The sequence below is a fragment of the Harpegnathos saltator genome, unplaced genomic scaffold, assembly GCF_003227715.2.
Source record: "Harpegnathos saltator strain DR-91 unplaced genomic scaffold, Hsal_v8.6 scaffold295, whole genome shotgun sequence".
Lineage (NCBI taxonomy): Eukaryota > Metazoa > Arthropoda > Insecta > Hymenoptera > Formicidae > Harpegnathos > Harpegnathos saltator.
In genome coordinates this window covers 2,575,309-2,603,077 of record NW_020230089.1, presented here as the reverse complement: position 1 = coordinate 2,603,077, position 27,769 = coordinate 2,575,309, and the positions used below count along the sequence as shown (strand labels likewise).

General features: G+C 36.7%; 6 protein-coding genes across 12 annotated transcripts; 3 read left to right on the top strand and 3 right to left on the bottom strand.

Annotated features, from left to right (window-relative positions):
* Nucleotides 1-78: 78 nt before the first annotated feature.
* On the bottom strand, nt 79-5,527 carry LOC105188228 (probable ATP-dependent RNA helicase pitchoune). Its single transcript, XM_011149570.3, has 12 exons — nt 5,248-5,527; nt 4,580-4,651; nt 4,348-4,461; nt 4,193-4,261; nt 3,932-4,066; nt 3,587-3,847; nt 3,155-3,469; nt 2,772-3,073; nt 2,520-2,672; nt 2,232-2,399; nt 477-654; nt 79-296 (listed from the first exon to the last, which is right to left on the bottom strand). Exons 2-12 carry the CDS (start codon nt 4,614-4,616, stop codon nt 130-132), a joined length of 1,899 nt encoding a protein of 632 aa, XP_011147872.2. The 5' UTR covers nt 4,617-4,651; nt 5,248-5,527; the 3' UTR covers nt 79-129.
* A 368-nt stretch (nt 5,528-5,895) lies between these two features.
* Nucleotides 5,896-13,297, top strand: CenG1A (Centaurin gamma 1A). 2 transcript variants are annotated; one of them, XM_019843626.2, is made up of 13 exons: nt 5,896-6,337; nt 6,581-6,813; nt 6,902-7,043; nt 7,136-7,267; nt 7,405-7,565; nt 7,642-7,784; nt 7,877-8,072; nt 8,144-8,246; nt 9,729-9,953; nt 10,031-10,148; nt 10,247-10,459; nt 10,768-10,915; nt 11,326-13,297. In XM_019843626.2, the coding sequence occupies exons 1-13, from the start codon at nt 6,172-6,174 to the stop codon at nt 11,494-11,496; spliced, it is 2,151 nt and encodes a 716-aa protein (XP_019699185.1). In that variant the 5' UTR covers nt 5,896-6,171; the 3' UTR covers nt 11,497-13,297. The 2 variants fall into 2 exon arrangements, with proteins under 2 accessions (XP_019699185.1, XP_011147871.1); XM_011149569.3 differs by having other exon boundaries at nt 6,172-6,337; nt 9,726-9,953.
* On the bottom strand, nt 12,183-15,634 carry LOC105188226 (protein zwilch homolog). 2 transcript variants are annotated; one of them, XM_011149567.3, is made up of 12 exons: nt 15,350-15,634; nt 15,203-15,281; nt 14,996-15,128; nt 14,691-14,919; nt 14,463-14,621; nt 14,172-14,324; nt 13,864-14,065; nt 13,694-13,773; nt 13,350-13,597; nt 13,013-13,249; nt 12,809-12,921; nt 12,183-12,350 (listed from the first exon to the last, which is right to left on the bottom strand). In XM_011149567.3, exons 1-12 carry the CDS (start codon nt 15,563-15,565, stop codon nt 12,274-12,276), a joined length of 1,926 nt encoding a protein of 641 aa, XP_011147869.2. In that variant the 5' UTR covers nt 15,566-15,634; the 3' UTR covers nt 12,183-12,273. The 2 variants fall into 2 exon arrangements, with proteins under 2 accessions (XP_011147869.2, XP_011147870.2); XM_011149568.3 differs by having other exon boundaries at nt 15,224-15,281.
* Nucleotides 15,635-15,708: 74 nt separating this feature from the next.
* Nucleotides 15,709-21,120, top strand: Sec23 (transport protein Sec23). Of its 5 annotated transcripts, none has more exons than XM_011149572.3 (12): nt 15,709-15,890; nt 16,223-16,505; nt 16,626-16,712; nt 16,866-17,118; nt 17,201-17,450; nt 17,597-18,247; nt 18,335-18,488; nt 18,572-18,723; nt 18,838-19,012; nt 19,114-19,335; nt 19,624-19,644; nt 20,535-21,120. In XM_011149572.3, the coding sequence occupies exons 2-12, from the start codon at nt 16,227-16,229 to the stop codon at nt 20,622-20,624; spliced, it is 2,334 nt and encodes a 777-aa protein (XP_011147874.1). In that variant the 5' UTR covers nt 15,709-15,890; nt 16,223-16,226; the 3' UTR covers nt 20,625-21,120. The 5 variants fall into 5 exon arrangements, with proteins under 5 accessions (XP_011147874.1, XP_011147876.1, XP_011147877.1 ...); XM_011149574.3 differs by having other exon boundaries at nt 15,710-15,890; nt 16,866-17,112; nt 20,535-20,624; XM_011149573.3 differs by having other exon boundaries at nt 15,725-15,808; nt 20,535-20,624.
* Nucleotides 21,121-21,353: 233 nt separating this feature from the next.
* On the bottom strand, nt 21,354-23,077 carry RpL14 (ribosomal protein L14). The gene is made up of 4 exons (XM_011149578.3): nt 23,007-23,077; nt 22,279-22,380; nt 21,721-21,915; nt 21,354-21,540 (listed from the first exon to the last, which is right to left on the bottom strand). Exons 1-4 carry the CDS (start codon nt 23,007-23,009, stop codon nt 21,388-21,390), a joined length of 453 nt encoding a protein of 150 aa, XP_011147880.1. The 5' UTR covers nt 23,010-23,077; the 3' UTR covers nt 21,354-21,387.
* Nucleotides 23,078-23,426: 349 nt separating this feature from the next.
* Mdh1 (malate dehydrogenase 1) lies at nt 23,427-26,840 on the top strand. Its single transcript, XM_011149579.3, has 5 exons — nt 23,427-23,611; nt 24,068-24,263; nt 25,126-25,448; nt 25,808-26,185; nt 26,382-26,840. The coding sequence occupies exons 1-5, from the start codon at nt 23,609-23,611 to the stop codon at nt 26,478-26,480; spliced, it is 999 nt and encodes a 332-aa protein (XP_011147881.1). The 5' UTR covers nt 23,427-23,608; the 3' UTR covers nt 26,481-26,840.
* Nucleotides 26,841-27,769: the final 929 nt, after the last annotated feature.

Below are 27,769 nucleotides of genomic sequence, written 5' to 3'. Positions count from 1 at the left end.
TACAGTAGCGTGTAGCGTGATTTACCGATGGGTCTCGATTCCCCAGGAGTATCGGGACACATCCGTGCGTTATGACAATGATGCAGTCGCCTACGACTCACGCATATCAGGTGCGCGTGGACGGCATGGTCATCTGCTGAATTGCCGCTTGTCCCCTGTACGTTTGCCTACCTGCTGGTAGGTCTTAGTACGTCGTAGCTGTTTTGTAGCACTCGAGTCGTTCAGGTTCTTGAAGTGCCCGCAACCGCCTCCGCCGAGCCTTTTTCGCGGTCGCGTCGCCTTGCTCACTCCTACTTCTGCAAAGTGTGACTGCGTCAATAAAAAGCGAAGAAACGAAGAGTAGCGCGTAGTCGCACTATTTTAAAATTCAAATTTGCATACTGAAACTAATGTTATTATACGAAAAAAACATGTATGGGTATGAAACAGAAAAAGACGTAATTCTTTATGTTAAATCCATGTAGTCCAGTACGTACTTAAGTCCACTGTCGGCGGCACGGTGAATCCGAATGATTTAGCGACCGCTGTCAAGTTTAGAGTTTCAATATTGAAGATTTGCTTCAAATGATGGGAATCATATGCTCGGACATACGCTTTGAACGCTTCTTTCGCTGAAGTGTGCAGATAATAATTTTTCGAGATTAGTTTCTCGAGCTAAAAATAAAGCAATAACATGTTGCATCGATTATGGACGACATGCGGAGATAAATGTTGATTAAACCGGTATAATTGTGAAGACTAGCTTTTTGCTCTCTCCTCTTTCTTTCTCTACTGAAACTAGCAGTGGCATGAATCATGTGCGTAGGCACATCTGCGAGTGTTTTTCCAGTTTGGTGTTGTCCAAAGAGAAAGAGAGGACATAAAAAAAGTAACACGGAGAGACAAACGAATTGTATTATACAGGGTGCACGATTTATCTGAAGACATTGAAATATCTCGAGAACTATGCATTGGATAAAAAAAAGTGGTTAATGAAAGTTGTTAGTCTCGAAGGGGGACATCCAATGATACCAAACTCGACCTCCCACCCCACCCCCTGGGTGGGGGTTGGGAGCAACTTTGAAATCTTAAATGGAAACCCCCATTTTTTATTGCAGATACGGATTCTACGCCACAAAATACGTAAATTTTGTCCGAAAATTTTTTTTTGATTCGTGATAGATGGCGCTGTAATCGCAAAAAATTATATTTTCCGCAATTCTCCAGAAATGATCATTGGATTGAGAAATAAAAAATACCTGTTCAATATTTTTAAAGAACATAGAGATGTTTAATATTTTTAAAGAACATACATAAAGAACATTTTTAAAGAACATTTTAAAGAACGCCGGATTTCTTTCTGTGGGGTTACCCAAAAAATAAGGTTTATCAACAAGTGCCAACAACTCGTGAAAACATGGTAGAACGCATAAGAAACGCTTGCACTGAAACTCCCGCAGATATGCTTCTATCCTGTGTACAGTCATTTGAAAAAAGGATCAATAAGTGTATTGAAGTTGAAGGTAAAAATTTCGAACACTTACTCTAATTAATTGAACAGTGAGAGGCAAGGGGACTCACATTAAAAAAGCACCCCGATCTGTGAGAGGCAAGGGGACTCACTCATTAAAAAAACACCCGAAGGGAACATAAAACTACTACGTCCTCGTCGTTGTTCCTGTGTAACGCTAAAAGTAGTTTCTCGGAAAAATTCAACGCTATCTATCACGAATGAAAAAAATTGTTTTAATAAAAATTTCACGTACAATCTAATTCTGCAATGAAAAATGTGAGTCCCCATTTGAGATTTGAACGTTATCACCCACCCTACCCCGAGAGGATGGGGGGGGGGAATAACTTTTATTATGTTCTTTAAAAATATTGAACAGGTATTTTTTATTTCTCATTCCAATGATCATTTCTGGAGAATTGCGGAAAATAATTTTTTGCGATTACAGCGCCATCTATCACGAATCAAAAAAAAAGTTTCGGACAAAATTTACGTATTTTTATGGCGTAGAATCCGTATCTGCAATAAAAAATGGGGGTTTCCATTTAAGATTTCAAAGCTGCTCCCAACCCCCACCCAGGGGGGGGGGAGGTCGAGTTTGGTATCATTGGATGTCCCCCTTCGAGACTAACAACTTTCATTAACCACTTTTTTTTATCCAATGCATAATTCTCGAGATATTTCAATATCTTCAGATAAATCGTGCACCCTGTATATACATATATGTATATATTGCACATACTTGCAATTGTATGTCAGAGATTTTGTTGTTGTTGATCTCATACTCGCGTAATGGCACACGAGCTTGCTTCAAGTAATATATCATCCCTAGCTCCTCCGGTCGTAGAAGTAGCAAGGCGTTACCTTTGTTCCCTGCGCGAGCTGTTCTTCCTACACGATGAATATATTCCTGAAAGTCATAATTCGATGCTGTAAATGTATATTCACTGACAACAAATCCGTGTTGATATTTCGTTTATTCGTCTCTTCTACTGAACGAGACAAACGAACACGACGTAATATCCCTTACTTTGGGATCATCCGGTGGGTCATATTGCACGATCCAATCGACATTAGGTATATCCAAACCTCTAGCGGCCACGTCGGTGCAAAGCAGAATCCCGGAATCTGCTCTGCAGAATTGGTAAAAAGTGTTGGTTCTTTTTATCTGTTTCTGCCTACCCTGTTGACAAGATGCGAGTATTTAATTTTTATCTGAATTTCTAAGAACATTATAACGTGAAGAAAATATAGTGCGAAAAAGAAATGTTCAACGACTTACGTGTATACTCATTACTGGTAAATCGATGTAATTGAGGAGTTCATGATGATATTTCACAGACATGCAGGAACTGAAGAAAACCATAATCTTCTTCTTCTTATTTTTCTTCAGGAATGTGAACAATAGCATGAAACGCTTATCACTCGGACATACCAAGTAACCTTGCTCCAAGTTTTCCACAGTTGCCTTTTCCTTGTCATCATCTACCCCCACATATATGGGTTCCTTCTTGATAGCTAATTTTGTTAGCATGGTGACTTTTTCTGTCTGCGTTGCACTGAAGAGCATAGTCTGCCTGCGTTCTGCATCAACAACAATAGCATGTAGCAACAAAAAATATATATCTACCATAATCTGGTTGTGCATTGCGACAAGCTACTAACTCGGAAGTAAGTTGATAATCTGCTTCATTTCCTCTTCGAAACCAATGTCCAAGATTCGATCAGCTTCATCAATGACTAAACATTGTAAATTCTTATACATAAAATCTGGAGTGTTCTGTAAGTGGTCCAGTAGCCTCCCTGGCGTGGCCACAATAATATTCACCCCCTTCGCGAGCTTCTGCGCTTCAGTCTGCCTATTGGCACCACCCATCAGCAAACCATATGTATGATGGTGATATTTCATAAGTTCTTTTAAAACTCCGAACGTTTGCATAGACAGTTCTCGCGTTGGGGATATGATGATGCATCCAGTACCTGCGAAAATATCCATTCGCTAGATCTTTGTTATGAATAACAAATAGTTCGGAGCGATTTTATTTCGAGAATAGTCCTCAACATTTTAATGTCAGTAACGTCAGCGAGTTCACGTACCGTTGCGTGGCATAAACTTCAATTTGTAGATAAGTTCAACTGCAGGGATTAGGAATGCCAGAGTCTTGCCAGATCCGGTTTTAGCAGAACCTACCAGATCTCTTCCTTCAAGAAGGTGGGGAATGGATTTCGCCTGTATCTCTGTCATATGTGTAAAACCCATGTCATCGATTGCCTTTAATGTATGCTCGCATACTTTTTCTTTCAGCACTGAGAAGTTCTTGTCAAATACTATTTGTAAGCCCAAAGTTGTGCCAGGTGCTAAACAAAAATATATTGTTATTATAAAGAATATTCGAATATTCCTTGACTATTAATTTAGTTATATATCATAAAAGTACATACAATTTTCAGATGTATCATTCTTAGGAGATTTCTCAATTGTCTCTGAATTTTGTTCCTCTTTGGAAACTGATATATTTTCCGTGTCATTGTCATCTGCACTTTTTTCCTTAGATATTTTCGAAATTTTCCTTTTTTCTGATAAAATTGTGCAATGTATTATTATATAAGCACACAATAAAATAAATAATAAAATGATGTCAACACTATATGTTATAAATTATTCCTTGCAAAATAAAATAATTTATATACTATAAAACTTACTTTTTTTAGAGATATCTTCTGTGCATCGTCGCTTCTTACTATTTGTTATTTCTTTTGATACAGTTGCATCTATAATATATGAATATGAATGTTGATGAATTAATGATAAAATATATGTAACAAAAGAAATTAAATAATAATTAAATAATACATACTATTTTCAGATGCATTGCTATTGGAAAGATCCTCAACCATCTCCAACTTCTGTTTTTCCTCAGGAATTGATATCTGTTGCCGTTTCTTGGTTATTTGCAAAATTTTCTTTGTTTCTAAAAATTACATAGACTATTATTAGCAATCATATAATAAAATAGATACAATCATTTATAGATAATATGTCATAAATATTATCCCTATATAGATAATTCATATGATATAAAATATTACTTTTTGCAGGGATGTTTTCTGTGGATTGCAATTTCATTCTGTTTGCATCAATCTTTTCCGATTTAATTGTACCTGTAACAAAAACATTTTAATATTAAAATAAGTAATAATAGAAAGTACCTAATTGTTGTACTTGGATATACTGAAATGCTAAAATATACAAAAAGAAACAATAATATCAGAAAGAAAAAAAATCTACTCAAATAATTTCGAATGTGAAACATATATGTGTACTATGTGTACCATGTTAGGTTGCCATGTAATGGCAAGAGAGCATAATTATATGTAAGTTTTAAATCATAATACACTTATATCCTGTATGTAATTATTCATAGCATATATATTCTTGTTTATCAATATTCTATCCCTCAATTGACACAGGTTTGCAAAAACTGATGTGAAGACAACTCTTGTTACATTTTTGACACAATTTTAATGTACGAAAAATATATGATATAGGTACTCAGATATCACCAGCCAGTGCAAAAATAACAAAAATATTCCAAATATATTGTTAAAAATCAGTAGTATATCTTCGAGATAGAAAACAGCTCTAATAAAATATAACGAAAACAGTAATAAAAATATCTTCGTACAATTTTCAATATCATCCTCCGTAAGCTTCTACTTTGAAAACGCTAACGTTTTTCTTAATTAATTTTTCTTACTTGGTAGAAATACACTACGATGCACGTGTACGATGCACTACGATTTCGAGAAGCTTCCAGTTTAATTCAGTTCGTTATATGGCTCCGGACTGCATACAGCAATGTCCATACGCCACTTCCCAGTAGTATGATGTAAAAAGAAAAACAGGGACAGTGCATACGCACTGCAGGTTCAACCCCAAGATCAAAAAATTATGCGTAGTTACAAGAACCACATCCAACCGCCACGGAGGCGAACAAAAGACTCTTTTGGATTTTTTCGAGAAACTTCCAACGTCATATTCAGCCTACTAAGGACCAGAGCACAGACTTCTGCATAACACATAATGCACACGCATAAGAGAATCAACCAATCAGAGTTCTTCATTTCTATCCTGAGGAGGAAAATGAAGAATTCTGATTGGTTGATTTTCTTATGCGTTGTGTATTATGCGTTATGCAGAAGTCTGTGTTCTGGCCCTAAGTAATAATCACGATGCACGAATAGCTAGATACGCCACGTCCGACTCGAAAATATCCAATATCTCTGAATCTCTGAAAACTGTAGGACTGGCTATTTACTGGGGAATTTTCGAAGGCCCGGGAACTTCCGTTTAAGAAAATTTCCGAGATCATTCTGAAATTCTCTAAACCAACAACCAATCGGCACGTTCGGTCAGATTCGTCGTGCACGACGAATGAAATAGTGCCCGAGGTGAAGTGAAATATCAGTGTACGACGAAATCACATAACCAACCACAGCGATTCTACGAGAATGATAATGTTTATAAATATTCGAATTTGACATATGTTACATGACGAGTGTGGAGTTCATCCAAATTCAACTGTGAGATCTTGTCGCTTGCCGACGTACAATTTTGTAGCTATGCCGTTGGTGTAATTGGTTTTGTCGCCCGTGGTGAGATCTTATACGAACGAGGAACGATGACAACTGGCCAGAGCGGACACGATCATTCTCTCGCTATCAGGCAGGAAATACAACGTTTCGAGAGCGTTCACCCATCGATATACGCTATTTACGACTTGATCGATCTCGTACCTGACGCGCATATTGCCAAGCAAATTCGTGAGCACGTCGTGGCGATTGAAGGTACTTTCTTATTGACTTTATGATATACCCTGGTGGCATATATTTCTTACGCCTGTTACCTGCTCACACAGTGATAAAAATATACAATATGATATATATAACAATGATATATAGAATATTAAGTTGTTAATACATTAAGATTATTACAGGAACCATTGATAAAGTCCAAATATAGTTTGCAAACATATTGATAAGTTGGTATTGCATTATTGCTTGCAACAATATAGACTTGAATTTCTTTAGATTCCTTCGTCAACAGTCATGAGTGGACACTTGCAAGGGATGTTCCAGAATTACATTTGGGAATTATTGGTTCCTCAGACTCTGGCAAATCAGCACTTGTTCATAGGTACCTCACTGGTTCCTTCATGCATGAGGAATCGCCAGAAGGTGGTCGTTTCAAAAAGGAGGTCTTTATCAATGATCAGAGTTATCTTCTTTTAATCAGAGATGAGGGTGGTGTGCCTGAAGCTCAGGTATGCTTGAGTTGATTTTCTTCGTATCATATTATACTAACCAACAGCCAGTCAGATACTATATTAAATATTGTTGAATTGTTTTTAGTTCTCTGCTTGGATAGATGCTCTATTACTTGTATTCAGTTTAGAAAATGAAGAGAGTTTCTCAATAGTTTGTGGTTTTTATAATAGAATGTGTTCTTTTCGAAATATGTCAGAGGTACCAAAAATACTCGTAGGTGTACAAGGTATGTGTTACATGTTTTCTTTTTTCATTTGTCCTACGGATTATTAGCTGTTGTTATATCTCTCAGTTCGCTGAAACTTCTTTATCTTGTAGACTCAATTAATGACAGTAATCCACGTGTCATAAAAGATGTTAAGCCGCGAAAATTGGCTTGTGACTTGAGATGTCCTTATTATGAGACATGCGCCATTTATGGCTTGAATGTTGAAAGAGTGTTTCAAGACGGTAAGAGTGTTCATGTGAGAGTATACACCGCTCGACATTAAAATTTAAAATATCATGCATGTCGTGCCGCTTCGATCGCGATTTACTGCAATGTATTACAGATAATACATTATAATAGCGCAAATAACAAATTCCAGTGTGTCAAAAAATTATACAAAACTCATCCACAAAACATTTCCCCTGCGACGTACCTCAGCACAGTACGGAGAGCGATATTAAATTTCCGGTGCCCGTTATCACTAAAACCGCGCATCTTCACAATAAGGAGATGGAGAGCACGAATTCGTTGAAAGCGAACGTGAGCCCGAGTTTTCTCTTATTACTACTGTGAAGATAATTAAAAATCAAATTAATAAACTTTCACTTTTCGATAGACCTCGGAAAAAGATGAAGACTGTCGATCTATACACAACAGTTCCATGCCGAACGATTCGGGATTGCTGAACGACAATTTCCATAATATGCAGAATCAGCACGGAGAACTGCGAACATCAATTTTGACTCCGACCACCATTCGGTGTGAAACCATTTATTTTCTTTCTATTGCCTCGTTGAATTTTCGCCCTCTCGTGGGCTTCATTGATCTAATCGCCACGATTCTGCTCGCAGGAAATTTCGAAGAAAATCGAATATATTCACACCTTCCAAGAAAGAGAAATATATGGGCGAGATGGGCGTTGGTAGGGAAATACCGGTCAAGCAAGGCTACCTATTTAAACGAAGCAGCAAATCCCTGAAGGAGTGGAAGAAGAAATACGTCACGTTATTAGAAGATGGCCGTTTGACTTATCACTCGAGCTTGCATGTAATTATCCTTTATACTTCATTCACACCACGCGATAGCGCGACAGACTTATGAGAAGAAAATATTTGCAGGATTACATGAACGATGCCAACGGCAAAGAGATTCTCTTGCAATACGTCACAGTGAAGGTACCTGGCAAGACACCGAAAGGCTCTAAGTCATATAGTGCTCAAGGTAATCATCTGTTGTTGATTTTAGTGATTTTCTAAGGTTCGTTATTTTATTTCATTTTTCTAAGATACTATAATCAAATAATATGCACTGCAGTCACATTATATTCAGATAATATGAAAGATAACTGACCCGGATGTCGATATTACCAATTTGACGTTATTATGGAAATTCATTGACGGGCTTGCCAGAGAATTTTCCCTACCACACACACACACAGCCGGCTTGGTCTATCCGTCTGACAGTGTAGCGCGTGGCTCACACGGATAGACCGAGCCGGCTGTGTGGTGGGGGAAATTCTCTGGTAAGGCTCAGTTCCACAACTTGTTTTAAACGGAGTTTAAAGCTAAACCGATGGTTAAAAGCAATATATGCGACTATTGCTTTTAACCATCGGTTTAGCTTTAAACTCCGTTTAAAGCAAGTTGTGGAACTGGGCCTAAGCCCGTCACCGAATTCCCATCACTGTTTGACGTAGCTATCGCGCTGCCATTGGCCGCGTTCAGTAGAACAAAGTAATCAGAGCGCGCTTAGTGATTATATGATAATCTGTGATTAGAGCATTCTTTTAGATTCTTCATAGACCCAGAAGTATTTACCAATCAGGAGCGAGATTCAATGGAAAATCTAGTAATGTTGTCCAACTGTTGAGTCTGCTGAATGCAGCCATTGGGTGCATTCAGTACTACAACTGCTCACTGAGCGCTAAGTGAGCTCTTGCATCTGATTGGTGTATATTTTTAAATCTAAAGGAATATACCAATCAAATGTAAAAGCTCACTGAGCGCTCAGTGAGCTTTTGTAGTACTGAATACACCCAATGGCTGCGTTCAGAAAACACAACGGTTACACAACGGTTAAGTAATTCGTCAACGTTATTGGTCTGAATGTAAGGATCTAACAGTAAGGACCAATAGTTACTAAGCGCTCAGTGAGCGCTTTGTTTTCTGAACGCAACCAATAACTCAGTGCTGCGAGATCGGGAGAATTTTCCAGGTTACAGCGCATGCCTGAAGTGACGTAGAGCAGCTAGATATATATATCAAAATCCACTGACGGTTTAAAGCGCATGATAGAGGTTCCACGGAGGATCCTTTCTATTGTCCCTACAATACCTTCATATTTTCTTTCAGATGAAGGATCTTACGCCCGTATTAGACTATAGATTGAAAATTACAAGTGGACCAACTTAAATAACCAAGATTTAGATTACCTGATTTATCCGATTGTAATTTTCAATCCATAGTATCATCACCATATCGTTAAAATACCTTTAAATTAATACGATACTGAGACTCCCACAGCGTTTGCTCAATGCGCATGCCCGGAAATTCTCCCGGGCTGTGCTCCAAAATTCACTGCCAATACTGAAAATATATAGTTTGTGTCACGCAAATTATAACTTTTCAGCGCTGGCAGTGAATTTTGAAACACGGCCCCGATTTCGCAGCACTGCATTAACTGCGAAACACGTGTTTTCAGAAGACAGTTTCGAGTTCTCTATCATCTCCCTGGAGAATAAAACGTGGCATTTCGAGGCGAATAACGCCGAAGATAGGGACAGCTGGATCAGCGCGATAGAACAACAGATACTGTCGAGTCTGCAAAACAGCGACGGCGACAAGAAAAACGAGACTGACGCCTTCAAGATGCACTGCATAAAAAACAAGGTCTCAGGAAACGATGCGTGCGTCGATTGCGGCACGCCAAGTGAGTAAAATAATTTGTTTTCTCTTTCATTCGTCGGTCGCACGATTCAGTCACACGTGTCCGTTCCCTTCATCTAGATCCTGACTGGGCCAGCCTGAATCTAGGCGTCCTGATGTGCATCGAGTGTTCCGGCATTCACAGGAATTTGGGCTCGCACGTCTCTAAAGTTCGATCCTTGGATCTGGACGACTGGTCGTAAGTATAACGCAAGAAGTTCTGTCGCACTGAGCGTTCATCAACGTTCGTCGACACACGACTCTTCTCAACGATACATCTTCAACGACGGCTTTTAGCGCAGGTCACCTAAGCGTCATGTTGGCTCTCGGCAATAACATAGCCAACAGTGTCTGGGAATATTGCTTGAACGGCAAGCAGAAACCCGTTTCGGACTCGTGCAGGGAGGAGAAAGAACAATGGATTAGATGGAAGTACGAGGACAAGCTCTTCTTACCGCCGATCAACCCGAACGTTCCCCTGGGGAAGTTACTCATTGATTCGGTTTGTCGGTAAGACACCAAGTTTTTCGTAGAAGACTTCATCTTTTGATTGTATCATTATAATGGATACAATTCAAAATATAACTTTAAAAAATTTTTCAAGTTTTAAACAACCTCACAAAAACAGATCTAAGTGTCTGTTCATCGCAGGTCTCATTTGTAACATTTATGCCTAAAGATATAATTTTGCTTCCGAAAATGCCGAAAAGAGAGAAGATAACTTATTTCCCTTCCGTCATAAAATACTTGGTGGTCGAAAGGTCAATTTCGTTCAGCGTTCTTATCCGCCGAAATTCAATTAGATTCTGTGTACACAGGGGAAACATGAGAGTCTTCACGTTCTGCTTGGCTCGATGCACCCATCAAGACATCAATATGCCGGTCAACGAGCCGGAAGACCAGCGAACGCCGTTACACCTGGCTTGCGCGACCGGGAACTTGGCAATGGCGCAACTCTTGATATGGGTGTGTACAGCTCTCGACAAGCGTGTTAAGCTCGTGTCAGACTAATATCCGTATTCATAGTCAGGCCTTATATTTGAGGCCTCCTTATATTCATCTTTAGATGCTGCACGGATTATTTTATTGGCTACAGACCATCTGAAGATAAGCTTAAGGAAGCCTTAAATATAAGGCCTGACTATGAATACGGGTGTAAATATTGGAGGTCGAGAATTACGAATTAAAGAATTGAAGAGTGTAACTTGACCAATTGACAGTCGAGATCAAAATCGGTTAACTCATCGAATTGCAATCTCTAACCCACAATTTTCAATCTCTGATATCTAGTGTAATATGAGCCTCACACGAATGATCTTTCATAATTTGTTCACTGTACGCTATAATGAGTATCATACTCATTGAAAATTTTACAGCATAAAGCGAACCCTCAAAATTTCGATCACGAGGGACGCACGTGCATGTCGTACGTGCGAGCTCTGGAGAAAACTCTCGACAATTCGTCGGACTCGATGGAGATGCAAAAGCTACTCGAGGTATTGGAGCAAGCTAGTATCTCCGGAATGGACGACGCGGACGCATCTTAGTATTAAAGACGACACAGAGGAGAGTAATGCCTTATAAATCAACCCTGCCTGCGTCTTTTCGCTATTGAGAATATCGGTGTACTTACGGTATACATAGAAAGCCATGCTTCGTCTTTTAGTGGCTTATTACGAAGAGGGATGAAGGGGAGGGAATCGCTTTTGAGAGTGACATTCGTTCGAAGGAGAGCAGCCAAAGTACGTTGAGACGAGAGATTGGGGACGCAGTAATGATTTATTCTACGGTAGCGTTAGCTGTATGAAAAGGGAAAAAAATATATATATGTAAATGTAAAAAGTTTATAACGCGCATCGGCGATCGAAATCATTTTAATACGGATCATACGAAATTCACTCTGAATTGGACGAGAATTTTAAATGCGATATTTGAATGTTATAATAAATTTTAAATACGCGACACGTAATTTTGTACATTAAAGATAATTCTTGAAGAGAATGAAAAAAGAAGAAACGGTAAATTTCGCAATAGGATATTTATAATAATAAAAAATTTGTGTCAATCACGGGGAGAATGGACTAATAGCATGATCGAGTGTATAATTGTCAATGACTGAGAGTACAAACACTCATAAATGTAGTTTATATTTATATATATCTAATACATGTAATGTATTTGAAGTATGCTCTTATAATTTTTATTTTATTAATTATCAATTGAACGTTTCATTACCTCGCACTATGTCCCGTTCATTCGTAAAGCACCAAGTTTGATGTTTCGTTTTGTTTCGGCTCTGTGCGCATGATTATGTCACGTGTATCTCACAACTTTTTATATTTCGCCGCGGATGATGTAGCGCTTATACCGTGAACCATCTCCTCCTGTGCATTCTTGTCATCTGCAAGCGAACATATAAATGGAATAAATAAAATAGAGACCAGGTGCTCTATTCTGGATACATATTGAACGCTAAATATATCTTTTTAATTCTTAAACTGAAACAGTTATATGTTTGTATAAAAAAAAAGAAAAAAAGGAACGTGGAATTAAATAGGGATACTAAGTGTTCGCTTTGCGTCTAGAATAGGGCTCCGGGATAGCGATCATGTCATTTCTCTAAACGAGGAAGCATAGAAAGTATAAAGTTTCATGTAAACTCGATGATTCGAGCGAGATTATGTAATATGTTTTCGAACCATGGAAATGTAAAACTTCTCGCATGAAACTTTTAACTTTCCACGTTTTTACCTCTGAAGAAAAGTTACACGATTACCATCTTGATCGCGCGTCTCATACACGAAGCAATCTGTTTTCGATTGACGTTTCTCTATAAACGATTTCTATTATTTACTTTACCTATAGGATAAATGTTCGTTGGAAAAATAGGCATTTTGCTGTAATACGTGGTAGTACTTAGCGTCGATGCGGCGGACTGAGACGAGAGGGTGGCTCTCCACACAGTAGGATTCCTGGACACGAGACATAGATTGCAAAAACACACTCTCTGTATACTCTAACTCTGTTCACTGCAATTTTATAATACTCGTTAGGTTTACGTACGTCTTTAAAATATTTAACTCGTCGGCTATCGCGCCCGAGAGCGGCACCGTCAATGTGTAAACTCTGCCGCAAAGTTCGGCGTGATGCCGTAGCGGGGACGAAAGTTCGGAGAGAAACTCCTTGTACGCGTGAACGAACATGCTCTGCAAACTCTCGACTGAGCACTCCAGATGCGTCTCAATAAGCAGCATGCATTCCAAACTGATGTGAATTTGTGCCAACGTGAGCAACTTCTTTCTGCAATTCGATCAATAAAGTCATTGACTACACGGAGTTTACTGAGAATTCAGTCTATTCAATTCATCGAGTGTATTATTCTTGTGTATAATTCTCTCACCTGTAATTCTCCGTGCTGAAAGTCCCGGACGACACATTGGCCAACTTTTGTCGAACGTCGTACAAATCGACGAGTCGCGCTCCTCTCAGAATGTACAAATAATCTCGGGCAAGCTTCTCAAAGCCCGCGTCCACAACAAGTTCTAATGGTGCGCTGCCTAGCAATAGACGACTAATGAATGACGTTATCTCGTGGCCGCGCATATCAGAGGCAAGTTTGATTATTCTCGTCGAATTTGTATCGTTGGCCTAATAAATATACGGTAACGTTTATATAGCAATCCTCTCTTGGTTCTTAGCCGTTATATCGTCATCGAAACAGATACAAAATTTTCAATGGATTACCTGCGGTATAAATCTGTGCTCAAAAATCTCTCTCAGAATCATTTCGATGTAGCTTATCATCTGCGGATACTCCGAAGTTGCTTTGCATATTAAGAGGGAGATATGTGATTAACCGAAACAAGCAAAACGTATCGTAATTTAAATTGTTTTCACGGAAAATATTTACTCACCTATAAGTATCTCCCATAAGTGATCGGTGAAATCCATGTCGTACCTCGAGGACATGTTTTGTACGCGTTCCGACAGCTTTGCGTCGATTTTAACACTTTGCTTTTTTCTATCGATTTCCTTGATATTGTTGTTATTGGATTTTTGAAAACTGACATCACCATTTAACAAAAAATTCAATTTTTCAACTATGACGTTGTGTTCCTACAATGTCGAAGTATATATATAGTTAAAAAAAGAAAAATATGGAAAATTATTAAATAATTGTATATAAGACATATTTCTAGAAACTATAGAAATGTCCACTTACCTCTAAGTATGGTGTTATAAATTTTATCGAGTTTTGCAGTGCAATGTTCTTCTTATACTCATCTATTATTAATAAATAGTGGGTCAACAAGAGTAATTGAGACCGTTGCTCCTTCAAAGGACTGTCTTTCCAGCCAGCATTCGCTTGAACTATCTGCAAAAAGATTTGTTTGTTAGATAATAACATAAATAATCTGTTAGAGAAATATAAAAATATATAAATACAATGATTGAAATTTGTCACATATATTAAACTATAATAATCTATACATGCGTATTTTTATGTACATACCAGTATATTCTTGGATAATCTTGGATTTAATACCAAGTTATTTGAATGTATTTCAATGCCAATATTTCCTTCAAAATCACTCCTGGCGACTTTATCCCAATCAATCCTTTCTTGTTTAACACCAAATAAGTCAAAGTTATTGAGCATGGACATTTTAATCTAAGAAAATATACTTGATAAAGCTTCTAATATTAAAATAAAGAAACTCAATATTTATATATTACATACATCATGCTCTTGTGCACCTGAACGCTTAAGATGCTCCTGTACAATTTCATGATATTTACTCCTTGCTTGAGGTATTATACCGATAGAGACTGCTCTTAATGTAATAAAACAATTATCACGGATAATGCTGCCAATAAGCCTACTTTGTTTAGAATCTTTTCCATCACAAAGAGCCAACACTGGCAAAGTATTGTCTTCAGAATATTCAAGATATATGTTCAATGCATTGCTGAAAAGATATTTATGTTATTGGATTATAGAATTTAAATCTGAAATACTTTAAGAATCAACATCCTTGTACATACCATGCATCATTTATACTCAATGGCAAGTACGACTCCTCTTCTTTTCGCCAACTGTTTCTCGTGATGATGACTGTGTCGTCGAACTTGCAACTGCCGAATGAATATTCCAAAGGTGAGCCAGAGACATCATGTTCTGAGAGATATTTCAAATATATGTATTTCCGCAAATAAAACTCAATGATTCTTAGATACGTGTGTACTTATTACTTGCAAAGTAATCTTCTTTACTTGCGAAATTCTTCTCTCTATTTTCTTTGTAACCTGCGGATTGTGGTATACCGGGCACCTGAAATCGATGATCATATTAGCATCGATCAAGATCCCGCAGAGAAGAATATTCTTTTGTTCGTTCACATTTTTGTGAAGGACGATATACGGATGATCCTTGAGATCCGGAAACAATTCTTCCACGTACGACAACCTGACTTCGCTGGCTTGAACATGCGGCAAGACCTCGTTCAAACGTTCCATCATGATTTCTCTATAAATCGTAACGTACACAATTTGAAATTGAATGATTTGAACGAAATCAAAGATGGTGGACGTCTGTCGTGATTGTGGGTTGATCATCAATTCAATTTCAACTAACGGCCCAACAGAGTGCGCAATATGAACTCTAGTTGCAGAAATAAACTTGCTATTCCCTTCTCAGTACACTCTTTGAATTGTGCTCCAGTTTTCTTGACACGAAAGAAGTTCCACGCATGCGTTGCATCTTTCAAGTGACGTGGCTCGATGACGGAAGGATCGTTATTTGACTTTCTCCCAGAAATTTGTACATTTTCCCATTAATAATGTTATATGGTAAAATGGGTAGGTGAACATTGGCTGTACCTTTATATACGGTGCACCTAAAACTACTGGTCAACCTAAAGCTTCTTCTATAAGAACAATCGTACGTATACTTTAATTCACAATTAATCTGCTGCAACCCTATTTCTTCATGCTTTTTATAAAAGTTAAGAAACAATGATACAAAAAAAATAATAGATATTCAAAGGCTGACGAGAAGTTGTTTATATTGTGAGATATAAGATATGTGTAATATATAAAATATGTAAAATACATATAAAGGCTGTGTCCCAAAATTCACTGCCAATACTGAAAATACATAATTTGTGTCATGTATATTATAGATTTTTCGTGCTGGCAGTGAATATTGGAACGCAGCCAAAGTATAAAATATATATATATATATATATAGGTTACTTATTTGTCATGTTACAGCACTATGACAACGTATGAAGATTTTATTCAACAGAATGAAGATCGTGACGGTGTGCGTTTTACATGGAACGTATGGCCGTCTTCACGTATTGATGCTACCAGGCTTGTTGTACCACTAGGAACATTGTACCAACCAATTAAAGAACGAGCGGATCTTCCACCTATCCAATATGACCCTGTATTATGTACAAGATCCACCTGCAGGGCTATCTTAAATCCATTGTGCCAAGTGGACTATCGTGCCAAGTTATGGGTCTGCAACCTCTGCTTCCAGAGAAATCCTGTAAGAGAAATTCTATGTTATCGATTGTAAAACTTATGATACTTTCGAATATACATATATATATATATATTGTTAATACAAGCGATACAACTATTTAATATTCATATTTATATATTTCAGTTTCCACCACAGTATGCCGCAATTTCAGAACAGCATCAACCAGCAGAACTTATTCCAATGTTTTCAACAATCGAATATACAATAATGGTAAGTAGGATGAGCTGTAAACACAAAGTAGAGAAAGAAAATGAATGTACAAATATGAAAACTTATTTGTTTTTGTTGGAAACATTCATTTTTTATTAATTATATATATTTCAAGATTTAAATCTCAAGCAATATGTATCTGATATTGTCTAGCGGGCTCAATGTTTACCACCAATATTCTTGCTCGTCGTGGATACATGTATGGATGATGAAGAATTAGGAGCGCTTAAGGATTCACTACAGATGTCCTTATCTTTGCTTCCTCCCAACACTCTGATCGGTCTTATTACGTTCGGCAGAATGGTTCAAGTTCATGAGTTAGGATGCGATGGTTGCAGCAAGAGTTATGTATTCCGCGGCACGAAGGATCTGCAGCCGAAACAGGTCCAGGATATGTTAGGTAAAAGTTAAGTTTTAATTTACTCACGCTCGGTGTACTTAATGCGCGATTCGCGTTTGTTTAATCGCGCCTCGCTCGCACTTCGCAGGTATAGGTAGACCGTTTCCCGGACAGAACCCAAGCCAACCGAGAGGACCCGGCACGCAACCATTGCCGCCGGCCAATCGTTTTTTACAGCCGGTCCATAAGTGTGACATGAATCTAACGGACCTTCTAGGAGAGCTACAGCGCGACCCGTGGCCCGTTGGGCCAGGAAAACGTCCATTGAGATCTACTGGTGTGGCATTAGCCGTTGCTACTGGTCTCCTAGAAGCTAGTTACGCTAACACTGGTGCTAGGTATTTATATATTACATATTTATATATTACGTAATATTGGTACTAAAAACTACTCAATACTATGTATGGATACTCAAGTGTTATACATAGTACTATTATATATTATACATTAATATTATAGTCATGTCTTACTGTCTGTGTTTAAGAATTATGCTGTTCCTCGGTGGGCCGTGTTCCCAAGGACCCGGTCAAGTAGTAACCGACGATCTACGACAGCCGATCAGATCACATCATGATATCCAGAAGGATAACGCCAAGCATATGAAGAAGGCGACCAAGCATTATGACGCGTTGGCGTCGCGTGCCGCTGCCAATGGCCACATTATAGACATATATTCCTGCGCTCTCGATCAAACCGGTTTGCTGGAGATGCGACAGTGCTGCAACTCCACCGGCGGCCACATGGTGATGGGAGATTCGTTCAACTCATCTTTGTTCAAGCAGACCTTCCAACGTGTATTCGCCAAGGACTCCAAAGGCGACCTAAAGATGGCATTCAACGCTACTTTAGAGGTGAAAACGTCACGGGAGATCAAGGTTTCCGGAGCGATCGGGCCCTGCGTGTCGTTAGGAGTGAAAGGAGCTAGCGTAGGAGAACAGGAAGTAGGATTGGGCGGTACTTGTCAATGGAAGTTCTGCTCACTGACGCCGTCCACGACCACGGCTCTCTTCTTCGAAGTTGTAAACCAGCACACCGCACCGATCCCACAGGGTGGAAGAGGCTGCATCCAATTCATCACTCAGTATCAACATAGCAGCGGTCAGAGAAGAATCCGAGTCACTACTATCGCGAGAAAGTAAGCATTTTCCGATATCACGTTATACATAACCTTCTTTGTGTTACAATATATTATATTAATTATTATTAATATTTTTCGCTACAGTTGGGCAGACGCGTCGTCGTCCTTGCATCATGTGAGCGCGGGATTCGACCAGGAGGCAGCGGCCGTTCTCATGTCGCGTTTAGCTGTGTTTAGAGCGGAAAGCGACGACGGACCAGATGTATTAAGATGGGTCGATCGTATGCTGATCAGACTTGTTAGTATATTTCCCAAAGTCGGAATTATGCAAGAAAGTTGTATGCTTTCTACATTTTGAGACGTATATTTTTATCTTTGCAGTGCCAAAAGTTCGGAGAGTATGCCAAGGACGATCCAAATAGCTTCAGATTGGCGGAAAACTTTTCCTTGTACCCGCAATTCATGTATCACTTGCGTAGATCGCAATTTTTACAAGTATTCAATAATTCGCCCGATGAGACCAGTTTCTACAGGTGAATCTTTTCGTTTCTCTTCGTGATTGTTTCCTGGCAGACCGTCCGTAGTATCCGGGGTCATCATATTTCTCATCATACTCTATATCGTCATGTCTCTTCTTTACCTTTCAGACATATGCTTATGCGTGAAGATTTAACAAATTCTTTGATCATGGTTCAACCTATCTTATACAGTTATGGATTCAATGGGCCCCCGGAGCCTGTATTATTAGATACTTCGTCCATTCAACCCGAGAGAATTCTGTTAATGGACACATTCTTCCAGATACTCATTTTCCACGGAGAGGTAAGTGACCGCGAGCTTCCAGTTGAATTGAACTACCTGGTGAGCGAATATAACCTGTGTGTATATGAACACATGTTTAACTTATCGCTAATTTATTGCAGACCATCGCGCAATGGCGACAGTCAAAGTATCAAGATCTGCCGGAATACGAAAACTTCAGGCAGTTATTGGCAGCGCCTGTTGACGACGCGGCGGAGATATTAGGCGGCAGATTTCCCGCGCCACGATATATCGATACGGAACAAGGCGGATCTCAAGCTAGATTCCTACTGAGTAAAGTTAATCCGAGCCAGACTCACAATAATATGTATGCTTATGGCGCGGTAAGTAAAATTTTATACATTTTTTAAACATTACAGATGATACTCCAGAATACGTATTTCGAGTTTAGATTCTTTAATTAATTTCATGTTAAATTTTCCTTGATGTATTTCACCAAATTTATCTCATGAAAAACTTTGTTCTCTATCTCTTTCTCCAAATTAATAAATAAATCTGTAACTAAAAAATATAATATGATAATTCAAGGGAATCTGTACAAGTACTCATAAGAGTTTCATACCATCTGTAACTAATATTTTTTTTTATGTCACCATGATCCTGTGAACTAGGGGATGCCGATGCCCAACGGGGTGTGTTATTTTATTTATTTATTTATCTATCTGTTCTATTTCTCTCTTTGTACTTAGCTTTTCTGGTGGACGGATCACACTCAGGGGTAACAGCATCGATATTAATGAAAACACAACTCTTTCATTTTTAAATCTGTCACATTATTTTTATCTAGATTTTAGATTACTGAATTATTTGGGTTTTGTAAGACCACTGTAAAAAATACTCGAGTGTCATCATGCGTTGCATCTAATTATAAATATACAACTAATAGTTCCTAAAACACTGATTTATCGCGCCCAAATTTTGGCGTTACCAACAATTAAATATTTTTACTGATTATTTTATTATCTTATTGATTTTTTACATTGAATTAAGATTACTTATTTGATTACACGAAAAAGCAAACTGAACTTTTTTTTTATATCGTGTAACTATATGCTAATTTTTTAACGATGCTAAAGTTTGGGTCGTGTTAATTTTTACAGGTACTTATCACACAAGATGACAATATTTAATAATTCTGCACGGTTTATAGCAATGTTCACATCTTTGAGCTTAAATCTGGTGGTGGTTAATATCAGAAATTGATCTTTGCAAAGTTTCTTCTTAATCTTAATTAAAATATGTAACGCCCAATATTTACTCTAAAATATGTTACAAGTAGATTTTTCGATACGTTTGTAATTAATCTTTGGATCAAATTATCTTGAAATTAAAATTGCACGAGAAATCTGTTTATGCTTGATGCAAGAGATCTTCATTCTACGAAAGATGTTTCTAAGAAATTAATGTCATATATATTGCTGTTTTTTCTGCAGAAATCAAATATATTGAAAATTATAATCATCATACTTTTTTATATGTTCTATTTTTATAATTATTATATTATTCTTTTCTTTTTATTTAGGAAAGCGGTGCACCTGTGTTGACCGACGATGTCAGTTTGCAAATATTCATGGAGCATCTGAAGAAATTAGCTGTATCATCTACAGCATAAATCAATGAATATGTTATTTATACTTGCAGTATGTGTTATGATAAACGTTCATTTATCATATAATATTTTATAATATAATAAAAATCTATCTGGAAAATGCAGAATAGGCGAGCGAAGAAAGTCGAATTTGTAAATATAAAGCTTTTCAAGGAAAAATCACAATAAATTTGAAAATCAGATGATTATGAAACAAGTAGCAGTGTAAATTAATTCAATGTTAAAAAGACGTTGCAATCATAAAATATAGATTGTGAATTATTTAGAACGTAGATTTTTACGTAGACAATAAAGCAGAACGTTTCTTGTGTGATTTCACACATTTGTAAGCTCATTCCAGATCTATATTTGTGTTTGATATTAATTGATGATTGAGGTAAGAGATAATGCAACGCATGTAAACAAATATTAGTAAATAATTTTAAAGTTTCTCCAGTAATATTACTGTTTTTTTCTGTATTTTTCCTTAACATTCTGTATGTTGTAAGCAATAAATGAATTTGTGAAATTACAAGTCTATCAACTTACTTTTCTCAAAACTAAAAATTATTCGAAATAATAATCTAAATTTTGTTAAACACAATCATACTATGTTCCATAATCTTTGATATTGTAACAACTATTATCTCATTATTTGATCACTTAATCATTGTTTAAAATAATTGGAAGAGGCAAATAGCTTTACCAATAATTTCCCATGGCATACAAGAGGTATATTATAAACAACAAGGATTTTGTGAAATAATTATATATTTAATTAGAAATATTACTTTTCAGCTTGTTTTTTGCCTTTTTTTGCATCGCTGGTTTTGGCTTTCTTAGCCTTCTTTAACTTATAGAATGCCTCTGTTCGCATTCTATTTCTTATCTGCCTGGCTTTCCTTAACTTGAAACGATCAAAATCACTAAGTTCCGCACGCTAAAACAGAAAAAGAAACACGCTTATTATCTAAGACAAGATACTGAAATATTTTAGTTATTGAATATATAATCCATCCTAATATATAAGATTATTTAGAATATTTATGACAGCATAATTTATGGCCTTGGTAAACAGCTAAAACTCTAATACAATTAATGAGCTGCTGAATACATTTACCTTTTTCTTTGCTTCAACTTTTCTAGCCCACATTGTTTGCTTCCATAGTTCGTCGATGTTACCCGCCTGCCACGCCTTACGTACAACACGAGTAGATCCAGTAAATGGGAAACGCAAACGGAATTTAGTTAGATGTAGCTCATTGAGCCTCATCTCGCAGCGAGGTACATTTGATGATGGGCCATCCACCAGAACCTGAGAAAGAGTATAATTTAGTGTAACAATCGTAAATACAGTAACTTATTGAGAACAAGTTATAATTGTTTTCAGAAAGGCAATAAGCATCAGTAGATTCAGCCGGCAATTCCTATCACAAAATTGTATCATCATTCAGATTATATATAATAAAAAGTAATATGTATAATAATCAAGACCATAGTAAAGTGTAATTATATAAGAAATCAAAATATATTTATGTTCCAAATAAGCTCATATATATTCAAATAAAAATATTTTAATGAGTAACGGTATATTATTGTACCTATATCATAGCTATATATTTATATATATATAAAGATATATTAATATCTATGTATCACAGTAACATATTATTCTTACTCGATTCTGGTCAATGATATCAACAATAGCCACGAGTTTGCCCTGATGAATGCCATCGCTCACATAGGCCACACGGCCCGACTGCACAAACCTTTGGAATGGCTGAAAATAAAAATAATATTTGTTGTTATTCAGTTACATACTGATTCTTTCTTTACAAATAATGAATTTTAAGATATATTCTGAGTCTGCATAAAACTATACTTTTTATTTAGAGTTCCCTAAGAGTTATAATAGAACTTTTGCATTATAAAGATAATAAGTTTGACGAATTTGAAGTGGATTTTCTTCTGTACAAAATTCTAAAAATTCGCTTGATGAATTTAACTGAAAAATCCGAGAAAGTTAAAATTCATATCAAGTTAATACAGAATTAGATACTATTAGAACATAAATCAGATTTAACGCCTATTTTTTGAATTTTTTCACGCGGGTAGTTAAAAAATGCAATTTATAGTGGATAGAAAAATAATAATGCGCGAGACAGCGCTCTTCGTAGCAACAAAGAGATCAAGAAATTTACAACATACACCATGTGGCTGAAAAACGCTCACGCGACGTGGTAATGGTGGTTAAGTTACGTCAAAATTCATAACGTGAAATCGCCCGCTCGGAAACGGTGAATATAATTACGAAGACGGATAAAATTCACAATGAAAAGACATATTTGATAACTTGCATCAGGATTTTAATAATTCGCGAGGCCAAAACGAACGTGATTCACTTACCATGATCCACAGGAAATGAAAGATCCACAGAATGGAAGATCCGTTGCATAGTGGCCAACTATCGCACCAAATGATCAATTATTCCTAGCTCATGGTTTTTGGACCAATCTAGCGTTCGCAGTGTTCTGCAACTCATCGAAAAGAGTCGTCGTTTTTCTTCGGGTCAGAGCACAGACTTCTACATAACGCATAATACACAACGCATAAGAGAATCAACCAATCAGAGTTCTTCATTTCTATCCTGAGGAGGGAAATGAAGAACTCTGATTGGTTGATTCTCTTATGCATTGTGTATTATGCGTTATGCAGAAGCTGTGCTCTGGCCCTTCCTCTGCGACACGTTGACAAAATTTTGCTTGAACTACGATCGAGGACGCGGTAATCGGTGTGCTGATAAGTAAAATATGACATCGCATCTTTTAAAGCACATATATTCTACGGACAGTTTAAATGTATTTCCAGGTCCGATTCCAGTCAAAAGAGCACGAAGAACATCGAAATTCCGGTTACGCAACTAGTCTTGTCGATCAATCGTAAATTTCAAATAGATATTGGAAAAATTTTTCGTGTTGTTCTGTGATATTAAATACATTGCAAGAAAAATGGTGAGTTTTTGCAATAATGTATAATTTAAGTTGATTTATAGATAATTCTGGTTATTATCATTATCTCAATGGAATTTATTTCTCGTTTAACCTTTATCCGACCTTCATAAATAGAATTCTATTTCAAATTGATCTAATTGTCTAAAATTTGCGCGTATGTTTCGAATATTCTTACACAGCTTAAGTTCGACTATTTGTTTATGGAAAATATATTATTTTTTGGGGTTTTATTAAAGCTAATTAAATTGTAAATAATATCAGAGCTAATTAGTATTTTTTAACTAATAAATAATAAAATTCGATAGAGCATGTAGATATACTTACATATAAATATTTTCGTTTAAATAATGACACAAAATATCAATTATCATACAAAATATCTGTACTTTGTCATGCAATATGATATATTTAAAAGATAACTTTTTATAGAAAATAAATGTTATGATATTTTATTAGGCTGAGCCTATAAATGTCGTGGTTACTGGTGCTGCCGGGCAAATTGCCTATTCCCTACTGTACCAGATTGCGGCTGGTACAGTTTTTGGTCCTGAACAACCTGTCAATCTTCGATTATTGGATATTCCAATTATGATGAAAGTGTTGGATGGTGTAGTTATGGAACTGGAGGACTTAGCACTTCCTCTATTACGTGGTAGGTAATAAGAGGTATATATATGTGTGTGTGTGTGTGTGTGTGTGTGTGTGTGTGTGTGTGTGTGTGTGTGTGTGTGTGTATGTATGAGCGTGTGTACATATATAATTTTTATATTTGGAAATTAAATTAGAAACATGCAAATGTATGTGCATGAAAATATTGCATATTAATTTTTACTTGGATAATTCTTACATACTTTTGTGTAAATAAATAATGGTAAAGAGAAAAATAGCACAAACTTTAAAGTTTGAAGATTCATTTTCTGAAATAAAGACGCTAAAATCAAATTGGAATAAAATAGAAATATTTCTTTCAATGATTTTCCCTTTTTTCTGGTAGAAGCAATAAAGAGTTATTCTACATTATAAAACTAAAGAACCGAATTAAAGAACAAGCAGCAATTTGAGTTAACATTGTAAATCTTACTTTTGAGTTGGCTCTAACGTAAAATTAATTTAAGTCTTGATTGTCGGTTGTATTTAAAGATCGCTAATATTATCTACCTGCGTCATTCGTGTTTACAATGGCGACAAACGGGAGAATCACGCGGTTGATTTTCTCAATTTACTGCTAGCGCGTATGATGAATGACTTTTCATTTGATGAAACTGTCTTAATTTGATAAAGCAGGTCAATGAATTAAAAGCGATCGTCATCCTCAGTCTGACGTTAGAAACACAGAGGTAATAGTCCAGGTTTTTCTAAATGTTTCCAAGCATGTTCGATAATATACATTTATCTAATCTATGTGTGTGTGCGTGTGTGTGACTGAAGGTCCAACTTTAGAATATGTTGTGTAATTATTATGTGATAGCGAATTGCGTTTCGGTGATAGTACATGACTCGTTTTAAATTTCTAGATATTTTGCCAACGGCCGAACCAGCCAAGGCCTTTGATAATGTGGCCGCTGCTTTTTTGGTTGGCGCGATGCCGCGGAAAGAAGGAATGGAGCGTAAAGATCTTTTGGCTGCAAATGTAGAAATTTTCAAAGTGCAAGGGGAGGCGTTAGACAAGTACGCGCGTAAGGATGTCAAGGTGCTTGTCGTGGGTAATCCTGCTAACACCAATGCGCTTATCTGTTCGCATTATGCACCATCGATCCCGAAGGAGAATTTCACCGCGATGACCAGATTGGATCAGAACAGAGCGCAGGCAACATTAGCCGCGCGATTAAACGTACAGGTAACATATATATGTAGTCAGTGTGATACTGATTTGTCTTCAGATATGTCTGACTGCAAGTCTATTCTGCTCTATATTTAGTTTACCTATAAATTATTGCTATAAAAAGTATACATAAAACTATTATAACAGCTATAAAAATAGATATTCCAACAAATATGATATATGTAAGAGAAAAATACGAATATTGAGATAAAACAATAAGTATACAAATATATCATATTTTTATTATTTTATCAATTCATATTTCTCTTATATTTATCTGTTTATGTATTGAATCAGAAATAAAATTTTATTACACTAGCATCACGCGTGATATCGTGTGTATTTGTAAGTATTAAGTAATCTTGTTGCGACAGGTCGATAATGTGAAAAATGTGATCATCTGGGGTAATCACAGTTCCACGCAATATCCTGATGTAGCGCACGCGACCGTAACACGATCATCCGGCGCGAAATCCATACCGTCCGAGATCAACGATGACGAATGGCTAAACAAGACTTTCGTAGAGACAATCCAGAAACGCGGTGCTGCTGTGATAGCCGCTAGAAAAATGTCTTCCGCTATGTCCGCCGCGAAAGCTGCGGGGGATCATATGAGAGACTGGTGGTTCGGCACTAAACCTGGAGAGTGGGTGAGCATGGGCGTCGTATCCGATGGAAGTTACGGGATTCCAAAAGACGTCGTCTTCTCCTTCCCTGTTACTATTAAAGATAAGCGTTACGAAATCGTACAGGTAAGCGCTATCACGGTGGAGTATTTAAACTTGAACGCATGAATATCTCAGATTGCCGATATTTTTTCTCGTTTCTCTATGATTTTCATGCAATTTCATACTAAAATAACTCAAAACATATTAATTATATAGTTAAAAAAGATACGATGTATAAGAATAATACAGAAGTACTAAATATTCTACAATCAATTTTCAGAATCTTCCAATTAGTAGCTTTGCAAAATCAAAGTTGGATATCACGTCTAAAGAACTAGAGGAGGAACGCGCTGAGGCGAACAATGTACTGAAAAAGTGACTAGTAGTGGTGCAGAACGATGAAACACAGACCGAATTTATGCCGGCGAAACTATAGAATATCATCTTTACAATGCTACGCAAGATATATGTACATATATACGCATATATACTTCAATATAAATACCATGTAAACAATTATTTTTCCATCGATATAATTAGGAAGGATTGTGATTCGGTGCGTTGAATACACAGATGAATCAGTGGTGCAATATAAATGGTAATAATATACGTTATCTGCCTAGAATGCGAATTATCATGATATATGATACGTATGATTTATATAGACTTTATATAAAAACAAAGTAACTTTTGTGTAACGAGGTGCATATTGGAAAACATATACTTATACTTTATAACACTTTGTTTGCTTTTATTCATCTCCCCTAGGAGCAATAATTTATATTACAGTAATGGTAATTTTTTTTCCTTTTAATATCAATATCGTTATTCAATCTTTTCTCATATTTATATTATCTTTATATTCTCTCTAAAAACTATCGTTACAACTATATCAAGTTTTGTTTGTAGTTTATAATTATCGCGTGAGCATTAAGTAGCGTATTGTACAAAGATGCAGAGTGTCAAACGATATTTAGCTTTTATCCACGACTCTCTGGTAACCGTACCCGTTCACGATGGAGCACCGCGAATTCATTTTTTTTCTTTCCGTTTTGTTTAGAGATAGAGAGGTTTAGAGATAATACACAAATATTCGGTTATGGGACAGATATTTTGTTTAGAAGCTGCGTGGACACTTGATCTAATAGATCTACGAAACATGATTATTTCTCGACGTTATTAACGGAAAATTAACATCACGCGAATATGTACACACATATATATATGTATATATATATATATATAAACTAGACTATATATGTATATATTAGAATAATATATAGCATAGTATGTATGTATATATTATGTGTGTGTATACACACATACATATATATATGTGTGTGTGTGTGTGTGTGTGTGTGTGTGTGTCAATTTTGATTCACATCACTCTCATTGCATAAACATTCGTAACACGATACTGGATTTTTATACGCGCACATGTGTATATGTCGAGTGTGTATAGTAAATATTTTTATTTAATATAAAGAAAATATAGAAATTTTCTCTCATTAAACTTGCCTTTTATGCAGACTAGATATCCGAAGTACGATATTTTTGAAGAGGAAAAAAAGCAAATACACAATATATTGATTCAACAGTGTGAGGAACTCTTGACTTTCCGTTCCATGAGGCTAGCGATTATACCCGAGGAAAACCCTAGGTAAAAGA